Source organism: Ambystoma mexicanum, chromosome 9, assembly GCF_040938575.1.
Source record: "Ambystoma mexicanum isolate Mex_15411 chromosome 9, UKY_AmexF1_1, whole genome shotgun sequence".
NCBI lineage: Eukaryota > Metazoa > Chordata > Amphibia > Caudata > Ambystomatidae > Ambystoma > Ambystoma mexicanum.
Genome location: NC_090931.1, coordinates 1,225,999,913 through 1,226,024,377, shown reverse-complemented (window position 1 = coordinate 1,226,024,377; position 24,465 = coordinate 1,225,999,913). Strand labels below are relative to the sequence as shown.

Here is a 24,465-nt window from a genome sequence, read left to right as displayed (position 1 = left end):
GCCTTGTGGAACACTTTAGATTACTTGGTGGCTCTGATCCCGGATCTGTTTGGGCCCAACGTGCAATAAGGGGGCATAGTCTTGAAAGTAAAATCTGATTCAAAATCCAACATTATCCTACATCTCCTGCCCCATTTAAAATAATGGATGAGGAGAATGGATGAAAAGCATACCATGCGGTGGTTGACTCGAAAAACTATGGAGGCAATATCCGTGGGCTGTAATTATTTCCAAGAGGCCTTAAAATACCTCTCACTTTTCTTTTGTATGCAGATGTGTTGTGTTTATGCCAACCATACTTTTACAAATTGCAATTAATCTGCAACTATTACTCTGTACATGCTGGTGAGGTAAGCCGTTTACTTTTTTGATCTCACTTAAGTGATGAGGCCCACTCAGGAGGGAATTGGAAAATCAAGTTGAAGCCCCAAGGGAAGTGAGGGAGTTTAACTTGGCTCTGGGTTCCATGCAGGGATACCAGGAGGCAGGGGAGTGAGAGGGGTTTTGAAATGGATTATTAGAATCGGCACTTTAGACAGATTCTGAAAGACCATCCCATTCTGGTGAACGGAAAAGACACCAATGTCCAGCCAAACTCTATCCGGGTAGTGTGACTAAGCATGCAAGGCTTAGACTTAGTAAAGCATTAGAGTCATGAAGAGTTCAATTAGGCACTCACAGAGCACTTTTAATAGCACAAGTTAGGCAGAATGTATAAAGATACAATTATTTATTTAGGCCTTGGACCAACTCATGGCAATGAGAAACCATATGTATTATACTAAAAATGCACTACTGTTATATACAAATTCACTTTTGGAGTGCTCTGGCTAACGAGCACTAGTAATTTATTTTTGAAAAAGTTCAACAATTGGAGCAACTCTATTGTAGCGAAGCAAGTGAATAAAGAACAAGGTAAGAATCAAATTAGAGAACTTATAAGCAGGGTGTAAAAATGTAAATTGTAAGCGAGTAGCCAGCCATAAGTCATTTGCCACCTAATTCTACATATACACACACACAGCACATCATTTCTTACTCGCCAAGAGGCACATATCACTAGCCAGTGGCAAATATCACTAGCCAGTGGCAAGTGCAAATTTTGCACCCTGCTTATATGCAGAAAAGAAAGGTGCAAGAAGCACTGTAAAAGCCTTATGGAGCAAGATAATGTAAAAAGTCCTTCCCAAGCTAGAAAAGATAGGGCCTAGTACCATCAAGGATATCCGTAGAAATAACCGAATGCAAAATGAAGGAGAAATTAGCAGGTTTTTTTGGGTGATTATTTTGAAATGTTTGTACTTATTGAAAAATAGGTGGGGTAAGGGTATAAGTTAATGTTAGGGGAGGTGGGGGGGCGAAAGTAATTTTCGTTTTTTGGACCAAATACATTTGGTCATTTCTCATGCATTATTTTAATTTCGGTTATTTCATGGACAACCACCATCAAGTCACATGTCCCAAAACAGTTCTCTTCAGAAGGCTAGGAGTCATTTCAAAGTAGAAAAACAATTGTAGGACCCTCTTCCAGATGCTCTTACAATCCAACCACCGTAGGTAAATGCTAGGGGTGGATCCTGGACTAGAACGCTCCATTCACTGTCAGGCAGGGAAAAGGTGGTGTTAATGACCGTCTGTTAAACCCTTTAGAGGCAATGGGGTAGGTAACGGGTATGTGAACTCACCTCCTGTACTCCGATTCACTCAGGGACCACTTGAGCAACTCTTCAATTTGCTGTTCACCCTTGCTCTGCGTTTTGGTTCTGTTGAAGTACGTCGAGGGGTCACTTTTGGCATTGGGATTTTGGGTCCAGCTAGTCTTTGCTTCCTTTCTCTGGAAGAAATTTCCTGACAATGGACCGCTGGATGACCCTGGCATGATGACGAAAAGGATCACCACATTGTCGCTGACCTCGGGGCACCCCAGGACACGATGCAAGGGCCACTTGAAGAAAATGGCAGAAGACAACACTCATGGCGAGGAAAAAGAAGCTGGCTGTTCAGATGCAACTGCATGCAAGGCCACTTGTTACACAAGTCAAGTGTCTGTGGAGTCCCAAGTTCAAACTCTGGGTGACGACTGATGCAGCGAGGTAATCCAGGAGGAGAGCAGACAGAATGGTTCTGGGAAACTTCTGAAGGCTACCAAGCATGAGTCAAAAAAAGATTGTTTGCACTGGTCTAGGGGTTGAAGCCTCAACAATGGTCTTCTGGACATAAACCATACTGGTGAAGCCCTGTTGCTTTGCTTAAGACCATGCTTCTTGGCTGCAATGGCAAGAGCTGGGTCTTCAGCAGGATGCTCCTCTTCATTGAGGTCTTGGATCCACTGACAATCTGATGAATGGTTGCAAAGGACCTTCTTTTATCCAGGATTGGAGCTGGAGGCATCCCCAAGCTCACCAGTGCTAAGGATCTGCACCATTCAAACTGGCAGGGGCTGTGCAATCAGACTGCTTCTGGCCACCACATCTACCCAGCAACATACACACTTGGCATAGTTATGGAATGGGACCAGGTTGTCCAAGCTCCACATCCTCCGCAAACACACACTAACGCTTTGCCTGGGACAGCAATAGCTTTTCCTTGGAAACAGCTTACCATACATGTCAAATACAGCCCTGTGAGGGTTGCAAGAAAGCCAAAATACAAGATGGCCATGGGACAGGTGAAAGTCTTGTGGCATGGCCATTTTAGAGTATATGGTACTCTGAAAGGCATTAAGAGATAACATGCAAAAGTTCATGAGACAATTAGAAAACATGCTAGAAAAAGATCTGCTGCTACCAGCTAGTCTTGGACACATTATGCAAGTAACGACAAAGTTATGAAAAACAAAGTTATAAGGACACCAAATTCCCCACCACACCACACCACACAACACTGTAAGGTGAAGTGTGAAATGTAAAATGAACAAAATTCCACAATGGTTCTCCTGCACTGATAGCCACAGGGGCTGATTGGTTCCCCCAAAACAGATGAGCTTAGCAAAGTGGAGTAAAAATGCTTCCCTTGCCTTCAAACGTTGAGGCGGGTACAAAACAGAAAAAGGAAAAAGGTTGGGGGTTGCGGGGGGAGGTGTAGGGTTGTCATAGGGGCAAAGCGGCAAAAGTAAAATCTTGGCTGGTGGGTGGACAAGCAGGTACAGGATGGAAAGGTGCCGTGAGTCTGGAAGCGTAGTGGAAATCGAAATCTCATGGAAAATCTGTGAACCAGCAACAGCTACATTATATCTCGCATTGCAGCTGGCATGACTACTTTGATCTCTGCTGGGACCCAGAAGGTGATGCATTGGCCTCTTTTGTGCAGATACAGACGTGCAGTTTGTCGTGCACTAGATGATAACCGTCTTCAGCCTGGGCTTAAAGTGGATGCCGAATTCAGATTAGGCTCATGGCCATTATCGCGGAGCATGTTTGGGCGATGCATCAAGGCAAGTAAACAAAGTACAAGAAGTCTACCGTCTTTTCATACAAAATCTCAGCAATGTCAAGTTGCAAATGCACACAGATAAAGGCATGAAAACAAACCCATCAGACACGTGCATTTCATAATGTGGGCAGATTATTTCTGTGAAATACTGGCCTCACCAGTTATCAACACTACCAGTGATTTTTCACAAAATCCACCCAATTCATTTTACCCATCCAATGTGTCTATTCAAACATGATAGCTGTTCCTGCCTTCACTGTAAATGTGAAAGGTTACAATATATTCTGCACACTAGTGGTGCAGACTCTTAGATACATTGCATGGGTAAAGTGATGATTGGGCAACAGAGAAGCCCGCCTTTTTACCCCTTTACTGTGGCCCATTTAAATGTGTTTAATACTGTGTTGAAGGGAAGTGCCGTTGCTTCATTTCTATACAGTCCAAAAAGCTAAAAAGCTAAATTGTGCCCACTTTTGAATTTTTGCCTCCATTTCTTCTTAGGTGGCGGAAAAAAATGCGATTTTTAGCAGCATGTGTGTCTGGAATACTGCCGGTGGTAGTCCCTTTGTGGTATTTCACCAAACCCTGACTTAAGTGGATGGTAATATTGACGGTATTTGCAAAATATCATCGATTCTTACCATTGCTGCCCAATCCGACATGAGGACTTAATTCTCCTATCCCTTAACTCTTCTAAGATGTACAGAGAACTGAAGCTGTGTTGTAATACTTAAAAATATATTTTTTGTTAATATTTGAAAGGAAGGAATCTGGTCTGTTTTGTTTCTACTGCTAAATATCAAACATTTTGTCCATGAATCTTGCACACACAGGTAATCATTTGAGAAACAGTGTGACTATAAATGTAATCAGATGTCTGCCTGAAAGCTGCTTTTATTAAGCTTTTTATACGGGTTCAGGCGTGGGGAAAAATGAAGCAATTCTAACTGAACACTCGCTCTGCTTGGGCAGTCCTTTTGTTTTATTCACTACCCAAGGCCCCTTTACGTGTACTTGCGAGGTTCCATTTTGTTTCCCAGAATTTGGTGTTCCTGCAACAACGCAAATCTAAAAGCTTATGTTGAGACTTCTCCAGCAGACCTTGACCTCTTATCCAAGGGCCCGGATTTCCCTGTAATTGTAACCATTTGCCAGTATAATCATCGGATTAATTGATATGCTTAAATGCAATGTTTTGTCTTGCTAAGAGGATTTTGATAGTGACTAGCATCCAAGCTCTCACTTCTCAGATTGTCGCTTCTCTTGTACCATTCGATGGTCTCTCAATACATTGGTTTTGCTGCCGCCCCCCTTGCTCTGCACACTTCAATTTTACTGGAACTAATTGTGAAGGAAGGAAACCGCTCCCACCAGCTTGCCGAGAAGGAACAGCTTTTCACTTCGCTGCATAGAATATCTTCAAACAGATGGCAATTTTCACAGGTGGAATCATGCAGCAGGCTGTTAAATTTCACAATCTTTTGGGTTTTTTCAGAGTACAGCTCCCGTCACAGCTCTGTAAATCGGCGATCTTGTATGCCATTTTTCATAACTCTGTAGAAACAGATACACGTTTTGTTGCATCGTTTCCATAACTATTTCACATCAATATAACTGCAAGCCCCCTCAAACTATGGTCAGTTTTACTGACCGATTTGGTCGAATGGCTCACCTGCCAAGATTGGGGTGATTAGTAGCAACATTTGGTATTATCCTACTAATTTTCTCAGTTCTCGGATTTGAAAACTGATGCTAAACACGTGTTCATTCACCTAATGTGAAGTGTAACAACCAGAAAGTGTGCACTAATTGTGAACAGAACATATGAGGGCTGGCTATCCATCACTGATTCTTCCCTCATCACATCTGTGATGGCCCGCTTTCTAATGAGAACTGTAACCTGTGCATCCATCAACCTTTTAACTGCATGTGGGTGTTGTCGGGCAAGAATTGATGTAGTAACACTGAGACTACACAACCCTTGTCTACTTGGTATTAGGTAACCCACCTTTTGGTATAGGTCTGTACTACATAAATTGGTAGTGTGACTGAGCAGCCAGGCCCATCTCAAGAGGGGTAAATGTGAGCTGTAGAGCTGTAGCAATGACATTAGCAAATACAAGTAACACTTCAACTCAAGGTTTCAGTTATATATAGTTATATATGTATTTAACATCAATTTTTAAATAAGCAAAGATATGTAACACTGTAAATATACTTTCAAATGCTTTTCAGAATCAAACAAGTTAGTGGAAACTTTTTGGATATGCTTCTTATACACTTCTTACACCCTGAGGTGACTTCACTCACAATGACCGTAATGGCATTTATATATCACTAGTTACACTTTGCAGATTCTGGGGTTGCAGTTAGGACAACTAAATCTTCCAATGAAATCTAGACAAGCCTTTCCCAGCAATAACAGTCTAAAACAAGATACCACCTACCAGGGACAAACAATATCAAAGTCAATGGGCTAGAAGAGTCTGCAGGGAGCCAGGACAGCCAAAGTCAATTGGACCTCAGTCTATGGAGCTGAGGCACTTTTTAGATGAAAAGTCTTGCACAAAGTTAGAGAGTTTGTACAAGAAAATCACTTGTAGGGTCACAGGCTGTTAAGCCTGTGAGAATCAGAGTTGGAATCAACTCTAAAGGTAAGCCACTGCAAGTCTCAACTGAGAAAAGCACAGCTCAAAGACACTGAGGTAAGTACCCCAGATCTAAACAGTACCTCTGGTATGAAGAAGAGTGGTCAAGCTGGATTCTGTCCTGTTGCAGTGTTGCAGACATTTGGTTCCTGCGCCTCAGTCATGGGGACAAGTGGGAGGACATCTGGAGGGCTCCTGCAGTGGCAGTTTGGAGTTTGTCGGCAGCTACGGGCTCTTTTCGGTTCAGTGGCACTTCGCGGTTTCAGCACTCGATAAACAGCACCATCACGGATCTCGGATACCGGTTGGGCTTCCTTCACTCCTTGAGTCCTGCACTCTGGTGACGGGACTTGTGCTCTGGTCGTCCTGCTTCTGCAGGGTCCTTAGGAGACTCCTGGAGCTTCTGGCAAGATTGCAGATGTTGCACTCGACTTCAAATTTCTCAACCCCTGGCACTTGGTTCCTGCAACAGCAAAGAAGAACAGCTAGTCGGGGAAGATGGTCCAGTGGAGTTTGTCTTGGGATTAGTGGTCCCACTAACCCAAGGGAAGAAGTCGTCCCTTCAGGAGCTTCTCTGTCGAATTGAAAGAGTTTCAGCACAGCAGCAGGGCTTTACCAGGCAATTCCAAGGTCCAGGAGGATGCAACAAGGTTTCTTCGTCGGGTGTTGCTCCCAGTGGTCGACTCTGCCTCTGGTCCCAAAGCCCTCACCTTTTAAGCAGGTTTCTCCCATTCATTCACAGCCTAGGTTGTCAATCATATAGCAGGATGGCTGTCCTGAAAAGACAGGCAGCCAGCCAACCAGGACTGGTTGCATTCAGGCACCCATAGAGACAAAGGACAGCTGAGGAGTTTCGGGAACCTCCCTCTCGTCCTGCCTTTCCAGACACACAGGAGCCCGAGAGTTGGATTCAGGGCTGAAGCATGCCAAAGGCAAAATGAACAAAGGGCTCAACGTGCAATGTAAACCCCAAGAAAGACCTCACAAACATAAAATGGCGAAAAAAGGCCGGGGCCATTTTGACAAAATGGTTACCTATGGGTGCTATACTACAACTGAGGATTTAGCCTGCGGTAGAAAAGCACAATGGTTGGAAAATTAAACCACTGCCACCAGCCATTTAAAGTAGTCAGTGCAACATAAAAAATGTTACATGGGCATGTAGGAAAAGGGGCTACTAGGTAACCCCCCCAGTACTCCATATAAGATGGTGTAGGCTGGACCTACAAAGAGGAAAGATAAATTAAGTCAATTTCACTTTACTATTCTTGGGAAAAGTAGTTCTCACAAGAAAAGGTATTTAAACCCTATGAGAAATCTAAAGGATTTCTCTGTGACATTGCACTGAAGGTGCTGTATGTCACCATACAAAAAGTAGATGCCTATGGAGTTTGTCAGACTCCAAAAACAGAGTGAAGACATAATCCAAATCAGGTCAAAACACATGAAATGGTGAGAAAAAGGCCTCTCACTCCAGGGTTAAAATGAAGAAGTCCTAAAGTCCAGCAAAAAGCCCAGCTTCTCTAAGGTTGAAGGGAATTAGCACAGAAATGAGAATTCTACCTGACGGGTGTTAGGACCATGACTATCATTTTTTATTATTATGACGTTTCTGTTTAATACATAGAACAGGATACAATTAAAACTCCTGGGACCGCTCTCAGAATCGTTTCTATCATAGTTGAACACACTGGCTGTGCTGCTGCTCAGTCGTACCATTGGATGAAGCTCCCCCCAAAAACCCTTCAACATGTCCTCTTGGTCATGATTGGCCATGAACACTCTGCAGATTGGCCATCTTCGGCAACTAGATTTTCCTCTCCTCAATCCCTAGATCCTACTTTTCATATTAATGCACTAGGATGATTTTTTTTCACAATGCTGGATGGATTTTTGGTCCGGATTCTTTTGTTTTTTGTTACCTTATTGTTTTTTGTTAGCTTATTCAATTACAATATCTGATTAAAGAGGATCATCAATGCAGCTCTAGTTTCAAGGCCTGTTGCCACATTGACTCTCACAAGAACTTCCTTCCATAAAGTTCTCCATATTGGTGCAGGTCACACCCTGTTGCTGTCCCACATTTCCAAACAAGATAGTGCTCAATAAGTGGTACTTCATCATCCGGTGTCCAGCAGAGCTAAAAACAAATCCTCTGTTCCATCAACACTATCTTTCTTGTGTATTTCGGCTTTTGTCCCTGGTTGGAAAGAAAAGGCCAGGGAATGAAGAGGATAGGAGGAACAGATAAGGGATTGGTTATTTACAACATAATGAATACATAGAGTCCCTATCTGTGGCTCATTCTCATTGGCAGATTAACAGGTTCCTACAGTTTCTTCTTAAGGGCTTTGGTCCAGAATAATCGGTAAAATTGGTTCCCCAGTGTTGCTTTCATGTGACATCTTGCTGCTCATTCAACCTGTGTCTTTTCTCTCTCCGGCTCTCCTCTGACCATTTCCTCATGTTCGCTCTTGCAGCTTATTAAATCCAGGAACTGCCAGTTGTGGTGGATTTCATCTCCTCATCCCACCTGGGGCTCTGTCAGTTCATTGGCCAGTGGGTCACACTTGATCACTTGGTCAGTGGCATCCTCTGGCGATTCATTCACTACAGCTTGTGGCCAGGTACACTTGGTCTAATCTCTTTACTATTCCTCTATTGCTAGTTTTTCTCTCTGAAGTAAACTGGTTCTCAACTCTCTTGAAGGCTTTTGGCTTTTCATAAGTGAGGAAATCCATCCTATTATCAGCACCAGATTTATTTTACTCATTGTGGGCATTACAAATACCATATTTTATTGCAGGCTTGGGAATATTGTTGCAACAGGTGACCCTCCCAAGGAGCCCTGTCGATGGTTAGAGGATACATCTTGCCTATCCCTTGGACTACCTGCCTTCACCTCACAACTGGAGGACTTTAGAAAAGACAGCTCTTCCAAAAGATTCCAAATGAGATCGTCTTTAAGGCTGTAGTACAGAAATGATTAAAAGGAGTGGGATACCCCTTCTTTTAAAGGCAATTGTACAGGGGATTGAACAGTAACAAGCCTGCTTTAAAGGTCCAAATACTGTTCTTGGAACAAGTGGACTTTACCTTTTGACATCACACGCAAAGTGATTTGTGTTAAAGGAAGTGGAGGGGACTGGAACGATGAGAGGTAAAGAGGGAAAACAAAATGGTGGAACCTTTCTCCTTCTGGTCTGTGCTTCCTCTGGCTACATGAACTCTGCCCATTCCCTTGTCAATCGCATCAAAACCTCTTTTGGTATGCAGCACCCTGGTGTGAGACTTGCCCTTTTGTGAAGGGTGTGCACTTTTATTCCTGTTTCCCAGAACAGTTTCCTGTGAAGCCGCTGTCTCAGTGCAGACAGTGTTACCTGCCCTCGCAGAGGGTCCAATTGAGGCAATCCCCAGGTCTACAGTCTTGCTGGTATCCGCAGAGACACCCTGGTTGCATATAATACACATAACCCTTCCACAGCTGATAGAGCTGACACATGTGATATCAAATTGATGTGGCTTGGATAGTTATGGGAGATGCTAGCCACCATACCTCCAACTCCGGTTTGGCTTATATTTACAGATTCAATTTCCACCAGTATAGCACATATCATTGTTACATAGTTTCTGGAACAGAGGTGTGCATCTTAAATGCAGTCCCTGCACTGTAGTGGCTTGGCTGTCACTGCAGCTGTCAAGAGTGCACATATGACCTGAACCTGCTCTGCCACTGGAGTGCGTACACTTTGCTTTTGACATGGAACTAATGAAAGGGGGACCTGATTAGGTCACCCTATCTGAGATAGTATTACCCACATTTTATTAGTTAATTCAAATCAAAAACACCAGGGCTTGTACACTCTTGTCAGATGCCAATTCTTCATATTTGGCCTTCCAGATTTTGAATAGTATATTTTGGAAAGCATCAGAATGGTGTGTGGTTGCATTTAAAATATATTTTATAAGGGACGGGACCCATGTTTCAACCTTTACTCCTATTAAGTGTGGCTTCTTAACCATTGGGGTTCACAGATGCCAACACCCGGCATTCCAATTACTTATGAGGGGGTGTATAGACCTGATAATCAAAGCTCACAACATACAGTTCCTGACAGTCATTGATCCAGTAGAGGCCTTTTAGCATTGGTACCAAACTCTTCATCTTTTCTGGGTTAGGGTCCCTGGCTTATGTGACGTTCACTACCTGCTCTGAAGGTCGGGATGGGTGACCATGGGGGCCAAGTACCGCCATCGCCTACTTGATGCAAATTTCCTAGGTGCATCACAGGACTTCTTCCTGAGTACCACCAATGAGTGCTGTCCCTTTGAGATATGCAGGACAAGTATAGAGCAGCCAGGAGGCCTCCAGACATCTGCAATGTGGCAGTGCACCCTGCATGGGAAGAAATACAGGCTGAAGCTTACCAGGTTTTAGTTTGCAAGTCCTGCATGTAGAAACACATGCTAAATACTGCAGGTAATTGTAAATAAAGAGGAAGATGCCCCGAGGGAGGAGCAGGCTCACAACAGTGAGAAGACCTCTGGAGTGTTTAATAACACCAGTCCTGTTTGCCAAGTCATTTTTGCCCACATCTGAGAAAGATCAGAGGGTAGGGCAAAATATACTTGGAGCAGCCCTTCTACAAAGAGGAGAGGTTGGCAGAGAGGTGTGGGGGCCCAGTGGCAGCCTGGGTGCAGTAAGAGAGGAGTATAAATTAGAGGTCTCCTGGCAATTCCCTGATCTATCCAGGTACACAAGTAGATACTAGACAACAAATTGATCAGGACATCCCCGAATATATAAACAAACTCCAGTGACTATGCAAATGTGAATGAGTGTATTCGTGAGTTGAAATTGAAAAATTGGATATTACATTACAAAAAGAACATTATAGTGTTAGCCATTCATAAACAATGATAACAATTTGATGTGTTCACAGGACAAAGAAAAATTAATTAATTTTGGGGAACAACAAATGCAAATGTAACTTGTGCAAAAACATTTTACATACAAAATTACAAAGAGAAAGTGGGTCCCATTTCATCTATTGGGAGCCATAAAACATTTTAAGGTACCTTGTGCCTAGACAACCAGGCTCTTCATGATACACAGTGCTCGAAGCACCCCTGTAGTCACACATGGACACCCACGGGGAAGCCACACGCTCGGAAGACTTGAATGAGTTCCCCCCTTCCTTCCAGCAGATTATCATGCACAAGGCGTTATGTCAAATCTCCACACCAGCCTTGCCGAATCCTCTACAAACAAGTGGTAGCAGACTCCGCCAAAACCGTGCTCAGTAACATCCACACGATACACACAGGAGCCCTCATTTAGTGAACCTTTTTAATCATTCCTTTTTTCCGTCCTGATGAAGACCGCCCAATTCTAAACACCTTACAACTGCAACAAGGGGCCGAAACACAACTGTGTCGACGGCTTTCTTAGACAGTATCGATTGCCCATACTGTTCATATAACTGTTTGGGTCAGCCAGCTAGATATTTTATGGCTTCCAATAGATGAAATGGGACCCACTTTCTCTTTGTAATTTTGTATGTAAACATTTTTTTTTACATGTACATTCGCATTTGTTGCTCCCAATATTAATTTTTCTTTCTAAGCAAAGGCATATGAAATGATCTCTTTTAACGTGAAAATGTTGCCGGCAGATTTATTTTGCACAATTGAAGGCTGATTCTCAATGTTCTTTCCTGACTTGTGCATTCCATTTTGGTGTGAGGGGCATGCCGTGGGAAGTGGCTGCCGCAGCAGAGTGCTCCGCCGGGTTTAGTAAAGGTTGAACTACAAGCTTCTGCAAGCTCTGCTACTTACAGCTCAGGTGCAGGGGCATGTGCAATGTTGACCGTGACTCCTGAGAGCATGTCCATGCTTTTATAGGCATGTTCTTGTAAAGCATGATTATTTCTATCTTTTATTTACATTTTTACCACAGTAGTAGAGTTGGAAATGCAAGCGTGCCTTTGAGACCAGTTATTGCAAGTGGATTCCTTCCACCCATGTGAGTGAAACAAACCGATGCATTAGCAAGTGTTGGGAACGTGGCCAGTCCCTTCTCCTGAACTCATGTCCTAACTCAGAATCAGCAGAGATGTGCGCAGGAAGGTGCAGATGCAGAATGAAAGTGTACTGTGAGCCTCCAACTCTATGGTCATAACTTTCCTTTGACCCCCTAGTATGTATTGACCCATGTCTTGTTGATAAAATAAAAAATGGTCTTCCATTGTACCCAAATTCTGTGTTTTTGTTAGGTGAGCATGCAATGATCAGTATAAAAAGAAAACATATTTGTTCATAAGATTCCTGTAAGCAGTTTGTCAGGGACCATGTTCCCATACAACAATGTCTTATTGTTTTTTGTTTTTGTTTTTTTGGTTGTATGTGATTTTACCAAAGACAATTTCAGAGAGGTAAGATTCACAGAAAATATAATACCGAAAAAATACTTTTTTTTTTTTAAAGTTGGGGGGTGGGGGGGACCCTCCTCCAATCCTCTCATTTTGCTTTCCTTGTAGCCCCACCCCAACCCCACCCCCACCCATTTTAACCCCTTACCCCACTTCCACATATATATTTAATTCAAATTATCAGTATTTTTTCGGTATTATTGTTTTTGGTCAAACTTACCTCTGTTTTGGTTTCGGTAAAATGACTGGGTGCCATTTCTTTTTTTATAAGACTCTTATCAGAATCTTATAAGATCATACATACATCCTACTCTAAATTTAAAAGATTTTATAAGAATTTAATAAGTGTTTGTGTGTCCTATAAGTTCTTATTAAGTTCTTTTATTTTGTTCCATATATACCAGTAGTTTCTCACAAGTTCTTATAAGCTACTTATAAGAATCGGATAAGTAATATTTGTACAGGTCCTTACCATAGTTAACCACATTCTTGTTATTGTGCATATGATGGCCTGTTCAATTTCTTTCCGGGAAGGTAAGTAGGGTTCCTTCCTCCGACCGATTCCTTGTCTTAGATATAAATCTTCCTGCACCACCTGTCTTCAGAAACTTTTTAGGTCACCAGGTAGTGCTATGTGGCTCTGCCCATCTCCATTAAGCACCCATGACGCTTAACATGTCATGGGCAGAGCATCGGAAACCATTGGCATCCCATGATCTCAGTTACTTTGTTTGGTGCACTCACACCGAGTATGCTGCTCAGGAACAACACTATCATTTTATTTTAGTAGTTCATTGCATCATGCCTAATCCCAAGGTGGGCTTCAACCCCTCATGGCAAATGTCTGTTACTGATACAAACACATGCTTTTTCTTTTCTGTCTTAGGAAGGAACATCATCGGCAAAACTTTGTGACAGCTCATAAATAGAAAGGCTCCCTGGGTGCCTGCCACTAAATTGTACACCTTCCTTCAGCAAGACGTGAAGCACACGCTCTACAAGTCTCTTACCTTAATGCCTGCTCTTAAAGCCGGATCCTGTCCTTCTCACTCTCCTCCCTCCCCAGATGCTACCCTGATGTTGGAGGTTTGCCAACCATTGCCACAGAGTTGTTGCTTTTGATGGAGAGGGGAGGGGGCTTGAAGTCTTGCAATCAGAAAAGGAGAATGGGGCCTGCACCCCATCCTCAATCTGGGGCTTCTGAACTTGTACCTGTGCAAGAGCACGTTTAAGAGTTTATGCCATATTCTACAGGCCCTCGAGTTGCAGGACTGGCTGGCGTTAGAGGACACCTGAGCCACCTGCAGATCCATCCCAAGCGTGGAAAATACTTGAGGTTCATGGTTTGGAACACACCCCTTTCTAGTTCAGGGTTCTGTCCTTCGGGTTGTCTTCTGCTCAGAGGGTCTTCACCACCCCGTTGATGGTGATAGCCTCATGTCTTAGGATGGACAAGGTTGAAGTCTTTCCTGGCCTGGCTGGCTGACTCATTTGAGCCTGTACCCCACGGCCCACCTGCAGCACACCTTCCATCTTCTACACAGTTGGGTTTCTGCTGGAACTTCATGAAGTCCAAGTCCAGTACAGCCCCCCCCGCTGCCCTTTATTGGGGTGGGGGGCTATCTTTCACATGGTTTGTCTCCTCCAATCCCAATGTTTAGTCCCGCCTCTGCCTTTCTGTCTCTTCTGGGTATCATGGCATCCTGCATCTTTGTGGTGCCTGATGCTCGGTTGTGCATCAGGTCACTCCCATAGCTCCATTGTCAGTGGTGTCCGTATCAGGACAACATGTCGTACCTATTAAAGGTGCTGGACCATGTATCACAGGACCTTCTAAGGGGAGTGCCTAAATAGCAACCTTGACCTCAATTGACAGTTATCACAAACGTCTAACTGAAAGCATCGAAATGCATCAATCTTCTGGAAGTGCATGCCATCAGGCTGGCCCTAGTGGCATTCCTGCCATTTGTGCGTGGCAACAGTGGCCTGATTCTGACAGACAACACAATGCCCAAACATCGCCTCTACAAACAAGAGTGTATACGGTTGCTGGCTTTGTACAGGCAAGTAATAAAACTGTGGTCCTGGGCTCTGGAGAATGTGTGCCGGCCATCTGTCTAGCCAGCACGGAGAACATGATTGTGGATGAATTGAGGAGGCTGACTTGGACCTCCCAGAAGTCGGAGCTCTGTCAGAAAATTCTGGACATCTTCACCAGTGAGAGTTCTTCTACTCCAAGGAATTTTCCCTGTGGGGGTCTGTCGGGGAGGCATTGATTGTAGAGTGGAACTTTGTATTATGCATTCCTGCTGATTCCTGTCATTCCACTGCATCTTCAGAGTTTGCAGAAGTATGGGTGCATCATGATCTTGATAGCCCTGGACTGGGCCCAGGGAACATGGTAACCAGAGCTTCTGGATATGTCCATCTGTTCCTCTTGTCACTATCCGGTAAGATTGGACCTACTCTTCCAGTCAAGAGCCTGGTCTGCACCTGGACCTCAGAAGCCTCAGCCTTCATGCTTGGCTACACAGAGGCTAAAATGTTAGGAGTGGGATTTGTCAGAAGACTCTGGTACTCTTCTCCACATACCACAACATCCACTTATGCCTGCAGTTGGAATGCATTCTGGTCCTACCCGTGCTGTTCTGGATTCCTGGCCCTTTGGCCCAGCTGGGCCTGCAGATCAGCACTGAGCAGGGATACCTGCCGCTCTTTTGGTATTTAAGAGATCCGAGCAGGGTGTGTTTTTCACCATCTACAATGTTATGCAATTCTTGCAGGGATTGCATAACCACTTCCCCCATGCCGTTTTGTTGTTCCAGGATTCCGATTGCTATTATTTCTGCTAGGCAGGTGAGTAAGTTCAAGGCTCTTTCAATGAAACCTCTGTACCTGGTAATTTCCAAGGACAAGGTGACTCTGAGATTATTTCAATTTCTGTGTATGTATTGAGCGCCAAAGCCTGTGCACATCAGGGCTCTACACTGAAGACCTAGACAACATAAAGAAAACAGAAAACAGGGAAGACCTACCTAGGCAAACAGTCTGGCTTTCAAATTTTTCCTAAAAATGAGGTCGTTTTTTTCTTTTTGCAGATGCTCTGGGAGTTCATTCCCGGCCCGAGCAATCGGGTTCGGAAATGAGCACCCATTCCTCCAATTTCTCTTAAAGCGGGGGACAATTTGATCATGTGCATCAGAGGACTGGGGATTTCGAGCTGGTTTGTGGAAATCTAGTTTTGAATGTAGTCTGTCCTCTAACGTATTCCTCATCTATGACAGACATGTAATGTCCACAGCTGTGCTGCAGACATTACATGTCTGTCATAGATGAGGAATATGTTGGAGGAACCATCTAGTCGATGTTGGAGGAACATCCAGTCGAAAGAACGTTACCAGTTGGTAAGTAACTTGTTCTTCTCCTTCAAATAAAGTGGTGCAGTGCCAAACAAACATTTGTGACCTAGCATAAGTATCTTAAACTGCACTCTGGCTACCACTGAGAGCCAATGGAGTACCCTGCAGACCATAGATACTGTATCTCTCTGTGCAATGTTATAAATTGTGTGTATGTTATTATTTCTATTCTTTTGGAGTTTACCCAGACATTCCTTGCTTGCTCCACCATGCAACGAGTTGCAATAGTCAAGTCGGGGAAGGACGATGGCTCAAACTAACTTCTCACTGTTTTTATTGGTCACCAGGGGGCAAATCTGTCTCAGAACCCTCAGGTAGTAGTTAGAATTTTTAATTACATAGTTGACATGTGCATTCGCATTAAGTGGTGCCTCCATAAAGATACCAAGGGTTTTGACTTTGCTGGGCACAGGAATGCAACCCCCCTCAATACAGAAACTATTATAATCCAAGCTCAGTCTATCACAGGCATATTTTGACCCATAGACCATGAGTTCGGTTTTGGCAGCATTTAGGCATAGCCAGTGTGAGGACATCGAGTCTTTGATAAACGTATAGATTTTATTTCATTTCTCCTGGTCATTTTCATAATCCCTGCTCAATTCCGTAGAGAGCTGGAAATCATCTGTGTAATTATATTAAAAAAAGATGGGATAAACATGCCTCCTGCGAAACTCCACACAAGATGGGCTCCAGATCAGATGAGGCGTCTCCCCAGAAAATTCTGGAGTTATGACCACAAAGGAAAGATTCCACCCAGGCTGTGACTTTCTCTGAAAAGTGACCTATGTGAGTCAGCGTGTTCCCAGCTTTTTATGATCGAGGAGGTGGAACGCTGCCAATAAGTCTAAGAAAATCAGCATTCCCAAAGCACTCCCTTCGAAGGCAGAAAGCATGAGTGTGAAGATCAAGGAGGGCGCTCAGTCCCATGAGCACTACAGAAACCAGATTGCTTCTTATGGAACAGGCCAGTGGCCTCCAAATGATGTTGCATCTGGTTAGTAGCCATTTTATCAATTTATTTTATGAAGGAAAGGAGTGTTAGTTATTGGCCTGAGGTTAGAGTAGTCCCTGGGGTCCAACCCTTGTTTTTTTAGGAGTTGGGTAACCACATCATCCTTAATATCCACAGGGACTAAGCCCTGCACAAAGCATGCATTAATGAATCTTCTAAACAATGGTATGAATAATTCCCTGTTCTCAAGGATACGTTTTGAAGGAAGAGGGTCTCCCTGACAACTGGTTGGGTGCATAGCACACAGTAAATTGACCACCTCATTGTCGGCTGCAGCAACGAAGTTGAACGAGTTCTGAGAGTCCTGACCTGCTTTCAGCCCAACATTGCCAGGGGATTCCAGCAGATTTTGTTGGGCCAGGCCGTTGCAGATTCTGGCACACGCCAGAGTAATTTTGTCCACAAAGGCTTTCTGTACCCGGATATAATCATGTTTATCTGGATTAATGACCTGATTCAGAACGTTGGGGTGTTCCTAGGCTTTAAACATTTTAAACAGCTCCTTGGTTTCATTTCATGCTTTCGTGATTTGTTAATTATAATAGTTTTGCTTCTCCTCCATAACCTTAAGTTTGTATTCCCTCTCCCTAAATTTCCAGGCTTCTTTGTTAGCCTGTCTTTTCCTCTGTTTAAGCAGAGTTAGATCTGGGGTAAACCAATTCTGGTGATTTGGACGGTCCCTGACTGTTCCAAGTTTCAACAGTGCAGTTCTATTTAATAGCAGTTCTAGATGGGTATTATAACTCTTCACTAAAAGATGGGGGGGGTCTTGGTCGGTCGTCTGGGACATCAGGTCACTCAGACATCCAGCTAGGTCTCAGGTTTTAATTTTTGAAAGTTTCTACCTTGGACCTTGCGGGAGATCTCATGTTTATACTGATACGGTTGTGGAAGCTCTACAATACCTCTGATGAAAAAATGATCCAACCAAACACATAGCCATGACCACATCAACCAACTTAATATTTCCACTAGAGAGCTAGTCTAAAATATTGCCCTTTATATGGGAAGGTTCAGGGTTGTGTACATGAATATCCATATTATTTAATAATGGTTCTAAGTCCATGGCTGCCTTATCTTTCGGGTCCCCTTTCCAGCAATTTAAATCACCAGTATTGCTTTCCATTCTAAAGTTGTCAGATGTCCATCTTTCCCAGGAGATTCACCTTCTGTTTTCTGTCCTCCACCTCTTCCTTCTGAGCTAGAAGGGCAGTTCCATTGGCTAGATCCCAAGTGGCCCCTCAGGTACTATGTCTTTTCATGAGACACATTGAAAATAATAAGCAGCGCGTTGTTCATTAAGTGGTGCTCGTGTGGGCAGCGCGGTTACCAAACCCACAGTCTAGGTCGTTCACCCTTTGCATTTCTGAGATCTGTGATCTGGCTGGGAAGTCTGCGGAGAAGTGTCCCTGCTTTGGACATGCCGCTGCATGGAATTCCTTGCACAGGTATGCCAAGAGCTACTGCCTGAATTCCTAGTCTGGTCAGGACACTCGTTTTGGGCAGGCAGTGCTTTCTGGTCTAGAATGTGCTACGTGCTATCCTTGCTTCTCCGGGGTTGTGTTCTGCTGTGGGATTCTACCTAAAAGGAATTAATCCATTAGAAGAACAAGTTAATAATGTCTCATTCATATTTTTTCTGAAGGATTAGACCTTCCTCCCACAGATTACTCATTGCCCTCATGATGGGTACCGCATTCACCCCTTGCTGTTCTGCGGTCGCTTCGCTCCTCAGTAATACTGTATAAAGGTGTAATGAGCACATGGAGGGAGGCGGGGGTGGGGGGGCAGTGGCTATTTGTAAACTGCCCCTAACACCACGTCCTTCTTTCAGTAGTGTGCATTAGTCAGGTGCATGGTGCCCCTTGGTGGCTGAAGAACAAGTCAGGTGGCACAGGAAGATACGCACCTGAGATGAGTAATCTGTGCGAGGAAAGACTAATCCATCCAAAGAATGATACCGAGCATTAAGTAGTTATTTTTACCCACAAACAGCAATGTTTTTCAGTCGCTTAACAAATCATCTTTTTTCTACACATCTTATCCGTGGGCTACATGAAGCGGAAAAGCATCAGCTCTTGGCATGATGTGTTGCCACAATGACAGCTGTCTCTACTCCTTAGCTAAGCAAAACTGAATGCAGCATTTGCTAATTACAACAGAAACAACCCTTTTCAGCAGGAATATAAAATAAATGTTTTTGAAAATGTAACTACATAAAAATGTTCTACTGAATTAATTTTATATCTCCAAAGCACTGAAGTAGTTCATGACATTCTAATTCAAAGAATGTCACAGTGGCTAGCGCCTATGGGCCTGTTCTCGTGCTTCTACATGGCACGTACATTGTCCCCGTCTTAAGCTATCAAAGTAAGCCCTTGAGTGGCAGGCAAGAACTGCCAGGGTTTATATGCATAGAAAGAACAGGGAATTGTACCGGTGCATGTGGTTGACCAGCTAGAACAAGCAAGGCTTGGCAAAGCAGCAGACCAGTACCACAAAACGAACATGTGAGAGGCCATTGCTGAGAAAAGTGGAGTCTACCTTACCATAACCGAGAAATGTGTGCATATTCAGCACTTAAATAACTCCTCTATACCTATGTTGTCTTTATACATTTTGATATGAGCTCACTCAGATGTTTGAATTCCTGCCTAAAATATTATGCTTAAAATACAGTTTTAGGGAAAAAACCACCAACAGATTTACTTTACCTGCTGTAGTGAAATTATAGCTAAAGGTTTTGTTTTTAGGTTAATCTCAGATGCTCAGAAAGTGGATCTGTTTTACAGCGATTGCCTGATGGGAATGCAATGATCACATGAAACTGGAAAAGAACCGTTGAATTAAAGAGTGAGCGCCACGTTTACTCTGGCATCACGCTAGACCAAAGTCACAGACCCTGAAAAGGTTTTCTGTGAATGAAGAAGTAATGAAGAATTCTTACATGTGTCGGTTTATTCTAATGCATCATCTCTGTTGAATAAATAAGTTCATTAATACCAGTGGGCACCCAGGGCGAAAGCATCAGGCAGTCGGGTGTGCTGGAAGACCACAGGCTAAATCTCCATGTAAGCCTGCATTCCATCCACAGGCTGGCACCGTCCTCCCATAGTCTGCCCCCATACTCAAACTCACAAACTCTGATTTACCTCCTCCCCTGGCCTCCACTCCTTGGTGCACCTGGAACTTCTCCTGACACCATTTCCTGTACCGCTTCCCTCACCATATAAATAGAAGAATGACTCTTCTCTGGGCCAGTTTTCCCATTTCTATCATAGCCACCATATCTGCAACCGGAAAGCACGCTGTGAGTCTGTTTTTAAAAAGAAAATCAATGTCTTTGCCCCTAGGGTTCCAATAGTAATCATACACACAGTGGCGGTCTGGATCAGCCAGCATTGGTGCCGGTGGCCCAGCATTAAAAGCCCTAAGCAGATATTGGCTTCAGGTAGTTGCCGGCTAATCCAGCCAACCACCATAGCTACAGTTGATGAATGACCATTGTTTGAAATTATTTTAATACGTTTTTGGTTTGGCCTGAAAAGATGTTCTTTTGTAACTCTCGGGCTATACCAAAACATGTTTCATACATTACACTGCACTTCCTCGGGACGAAAAGACCTTTTTTGTTACAGGTGTCTTTCAAATTTCAAAAATGATTATTGTACCGAATAAGGGGAAAGTGTCTCATTCACCTCAAATTAATATACCACCTTAATCTATCATTCAGATGGTGTGCATCCTGAGTGTTCATCAGAACCTTTCTTCCATCTCATTTTGCAACGTTGTTGGTTATGGCAACTCCCTTCCAGTTAGCTAAGCTGCCCTCACCCCAAATAGGGACTCCTGGCCAACTGCTGATCATCTGAAACAACCAGGCATAATTGACCACATTTGTGTGCAAAATAGTACTGCTTAATATGTTGTAAATATGGAACATGCTAGTTTAAGTGCTCAAAAGGATAGGAAAAGAAAGCAGCAGCGATAAGGTTAAAGTGTTTCCTACATAAGGAATCGGAGGCTGCAAGATCATTGCTTTTGGGTAGCAGGCTCGAGCTGTAGCCCCCGTTAGGAGGCCCTACAGGCAATTATTTCATATAAAGGAATTGATGTGCCCAGAATACCTTTTAGTTCCTTATTCTTTTTTTTGATTTTGCTGGCATCCTCCTTTTTTGGCTGAGGAATTAATGGGTTTTAGCACATTGGTTCAGTTTTACGCTTTTCAATTGTTCTGGAAGGCTACTTTTACCTATGAGTGGATGTGCCTCCACTGTCGGCAGCCATTTCTGGGACTTTTCCTCTCATGTGAAAATGTGGCTTTTAGAGGTATTTTATCAAATAAATTTCCTTAAAGAATGAATCGTGTCTTTTTTTGTTAGCGCTTAAAGACTTTTACTAATTCTGATTGGCTAAAAAAACATCAGTAGCACTTTGCCTTGTGCTGTTGGTAAAGGGAATAGGCACATTTGTATGTAGTGGATCCTGGGATATTCTACCCTCTCCAACTTGGGTCCCTCTGCTAACTTTGCAGCAGCAATTGATCAAGCGATTAAGACTACTCCGTTCTTATAGGTTACACAAATGATTATATCATATGTATATAATAAAAAAAATATGATAAGCTCTTGTGTATTATATTTCTAGCAGTGTGCCATGTTTATGATCATTTTAAGCGGCACATTTTTTAACACGTATGACTTATTTCATACGTGTTCATCTGCTTGTTCATCTGCTACCACGGTTGTCCCCATGGCCGTAGAGTAGGAGCTCATAGACGGCACCAGGAGAAATCAAACCAGGCTTTGCAAGACAAATCTTTGCTATTTGTCACACCCCTTGTCCCCTCTTCTCCCTATTTCCATTGAATAGAGGCTCCTAAAGGGATACTATTGTGACAAGGATTGGGGACACCTACCTCACTCCGCTCACTTAGACCCCATTCTATTTATTGCTGAGAGGAAAAGGGAGGGGCAAGGGTATGGGAACCTCTACTCGCTCTGTAAATACAAGAGGCAGGAATTCACTTTGAAGTTGGTAGGAAGCTAAAAGGAGGACACACCCCACCGCTATGAGACCGCTTGGCCAGAGAAGTCTGCCCGGGCACCCTTTGCCTTAAATCCGAGGGTGCTGGACACAGTCTCATCAGAGGGGGGTGGAGCCATCTTCCATGGTCACCATCAACCTGCTCCACCTGCAGGACAGTCAGAAGAGCCCATTAGGGGGCAGAAAGGATAGGGGAGCGCATGCAGCTTTGAAGGCCGGAAAATATCATGCTTGACCTGCAAGCACCCAGCAAGGTATTGGGAGAACGACAATCAAGTGCATTAAAAAGATAAATATGTCTAAGCCCAAATACAAACCGACCCAACTTGATGGCTTTGCCTGGCACAAAATGATGTACAGGCATTACATGACAATACTCGAACATCAAAGGCTGCATATGGCGTGCAGTGGCTGCACCACAGGCCCTTGATGCTGAGTCTTGCCTTTCATGACTATACCAGACAATTGCCCGACATATGTTGGCGCGACAGGGGCTTTTCAGACTTTCCATTTAAGGGTGTGCCTTCATGTCTTTGAAACTTAATGCATTCATGCGTTTTAAGAATATGCAAGCTAATTTGAGCTTTCAGTTCAAGTTTTGTCATAGGAGTAACTCAGTGCAATTACCAGGATACTTGTGATAATACCACCTTTGATAACTGCTTCCTGATCCTGGTGTGCCCACAATTCCTCCAGCACTCAGAACGCCAGTGTATGATCAGTGATGTTTCTTTCCATGAATGAATATAGTTTAGTGCATCTGACCAGTGCACATTCATCGCTGCTTCAGTATTCACCTTATTTAACTCTGCTTTCCTCTCCACTTGATACCTTGTGCCTGTAGGATAAAAAGAGCTATTTGGATATCATCCACACGTACATGGAGATCCACGGCACAGTCCACGGAAGTAGCACGACCCACATCCCCGGCTACGTGCAAAACCACGGGATTCTGAGCGGGCGGGATCTGCAGTTTTTACTGCGAGAAACCAAAGTAAGTGCTGTTCCAAGTGTAATGACTGATGTTCTCACTGACTCTAAACTTTAGGGTGGGGGCCCTCCCAGCATGACTGTGGGTGCAGCATGACTGTGGGTGGGGGCCCTGCCAGCCTGACCGTGGGTGGGCGGGTGACCGTGGGTGGGTGCCTTTCCCAGCATGACCATTTATTTGTAGCATCACAGAGATGACATGATTTAGTCTAGAAGCAAAACTGGTATTGATCCGTTAACACATGTTATGAATGTATTGGGCACCTGCTAAATAGTGACGTGCACGCTGCATTTAAAGATAATTGTCCTTCCAAATGAGTGCTTCCTGGAAAATGTTATGTTTCTAAACATTACACTGTTTTGTGGCTACTCCATCGAAGTCTGACCATTTAGTATGCTTAGTTGACTTACGCGCAATCCCAAAATTGGTCCTTTTGCAAATAGGTACACATAGAAATATCATTTTTGTATAATCTGTAAATATATATTGCATTCCAATTGATCCCTTGTGCAAGGAACAAGCCTAGTATTCAAAGTCGTTAGAACAACAATAGCTGCATAGTTGTCCATTTGTTAACACTTTGAAAATGATGTTCGGCGCATTATATTGTCCCGGATTTTCCTGCACAAACCCCTGTCATGTTCTCCTATTACGTTTATCCAGTTATACCACCAAGGCTATCAAGTTGGAACAAGACTGGTGGGGGAACCTGTCCAGTCGGGTACGTTTCTGTGCATTCTGGGACATTGTGATCATGATAAAAGGAAGAAGAGGCTGCAAGGCAGGTCATCTTGCAGTGTAGCTGTTCTTAAGGAAGATTCAATGCCCTGGACTAACATGGCTGTAGCTCATCTCCAATGCTGGTAAATTGGCCAGCCAGTGACCAATGTCACCCTTCTATGTGTTGCAAGCCCCTCAGAATGCACTAACCTCCGCACACCTTGCCTAGCATTTGGGTCTCCCCCTAAATCTGTTTCCATTTGACATCATCAGGCCTAGAAAATTGCATTAAAGCCACATTTACAAATCTCTCATCACCCCTCACTGTGCCGCAGTCCCCAATCCCTCCCCTTTTTTCCTAATGTTATCCTAGATACCTTTCCCTACTCTACGCTTTTGAATTGAAAGAATTAATGGCACCATGCAGGAAGGCATGTTGGCACTAGTGAGCCTGCGCTGACCCATGCCCGCTGTCTTTCTCAAGAATATTCTCTTGTTCCCTCCAGCTGACACTCCTGCTTCATCCCCCATAAGTGCCTTCTTTGAATCTAAGAACCGCCTGACCTGATGGTGAATTGCTTGCCTAGCCGTCCTTGGACCTACCAGACTCCTTAATAGCCGTAAAGCAAAATCTAGTGGATGTCTCATGGGCACACGGACTCGGCAGCCTCCCTCCAACTGCTACATTTGGTTGAATCACATAAAAGATGGCTCAGGTGGGTTTCCAGATCTGAACCTGCCCAGATATATATATATATATATA

General features: G+C 43.7%; 1 protein-coding gene across 4 annotated transcripts in view; it reads left to right on the top strand.

Annotated features, from left to right (window-relative positions):
- The window catches only part of MGAT5 (alpha-1,6-mannosylglycoprotein 6-beta-N-acetylglucosaminyltransferase), a 1,044,542-nt gene that overhangs the window by 761,592 nt on the left and 258,485 nt on the right, over positions 1-24,465 (top strand). For all 4 annotated transcript variants that reach the window (XM_069616573.1, XM_069616570.1, XM_069616572.1 and 1 more), the window contains one exon: positions 22,836-22,985. In XM_069616573.1, coding sequence (XP_069472674.1) covers positions 22,836-22,985 — 150 coding nt within the window. The remainder of the gene's footprint in view (positions 1-22,835; positions 22,986-24,465) is intronic.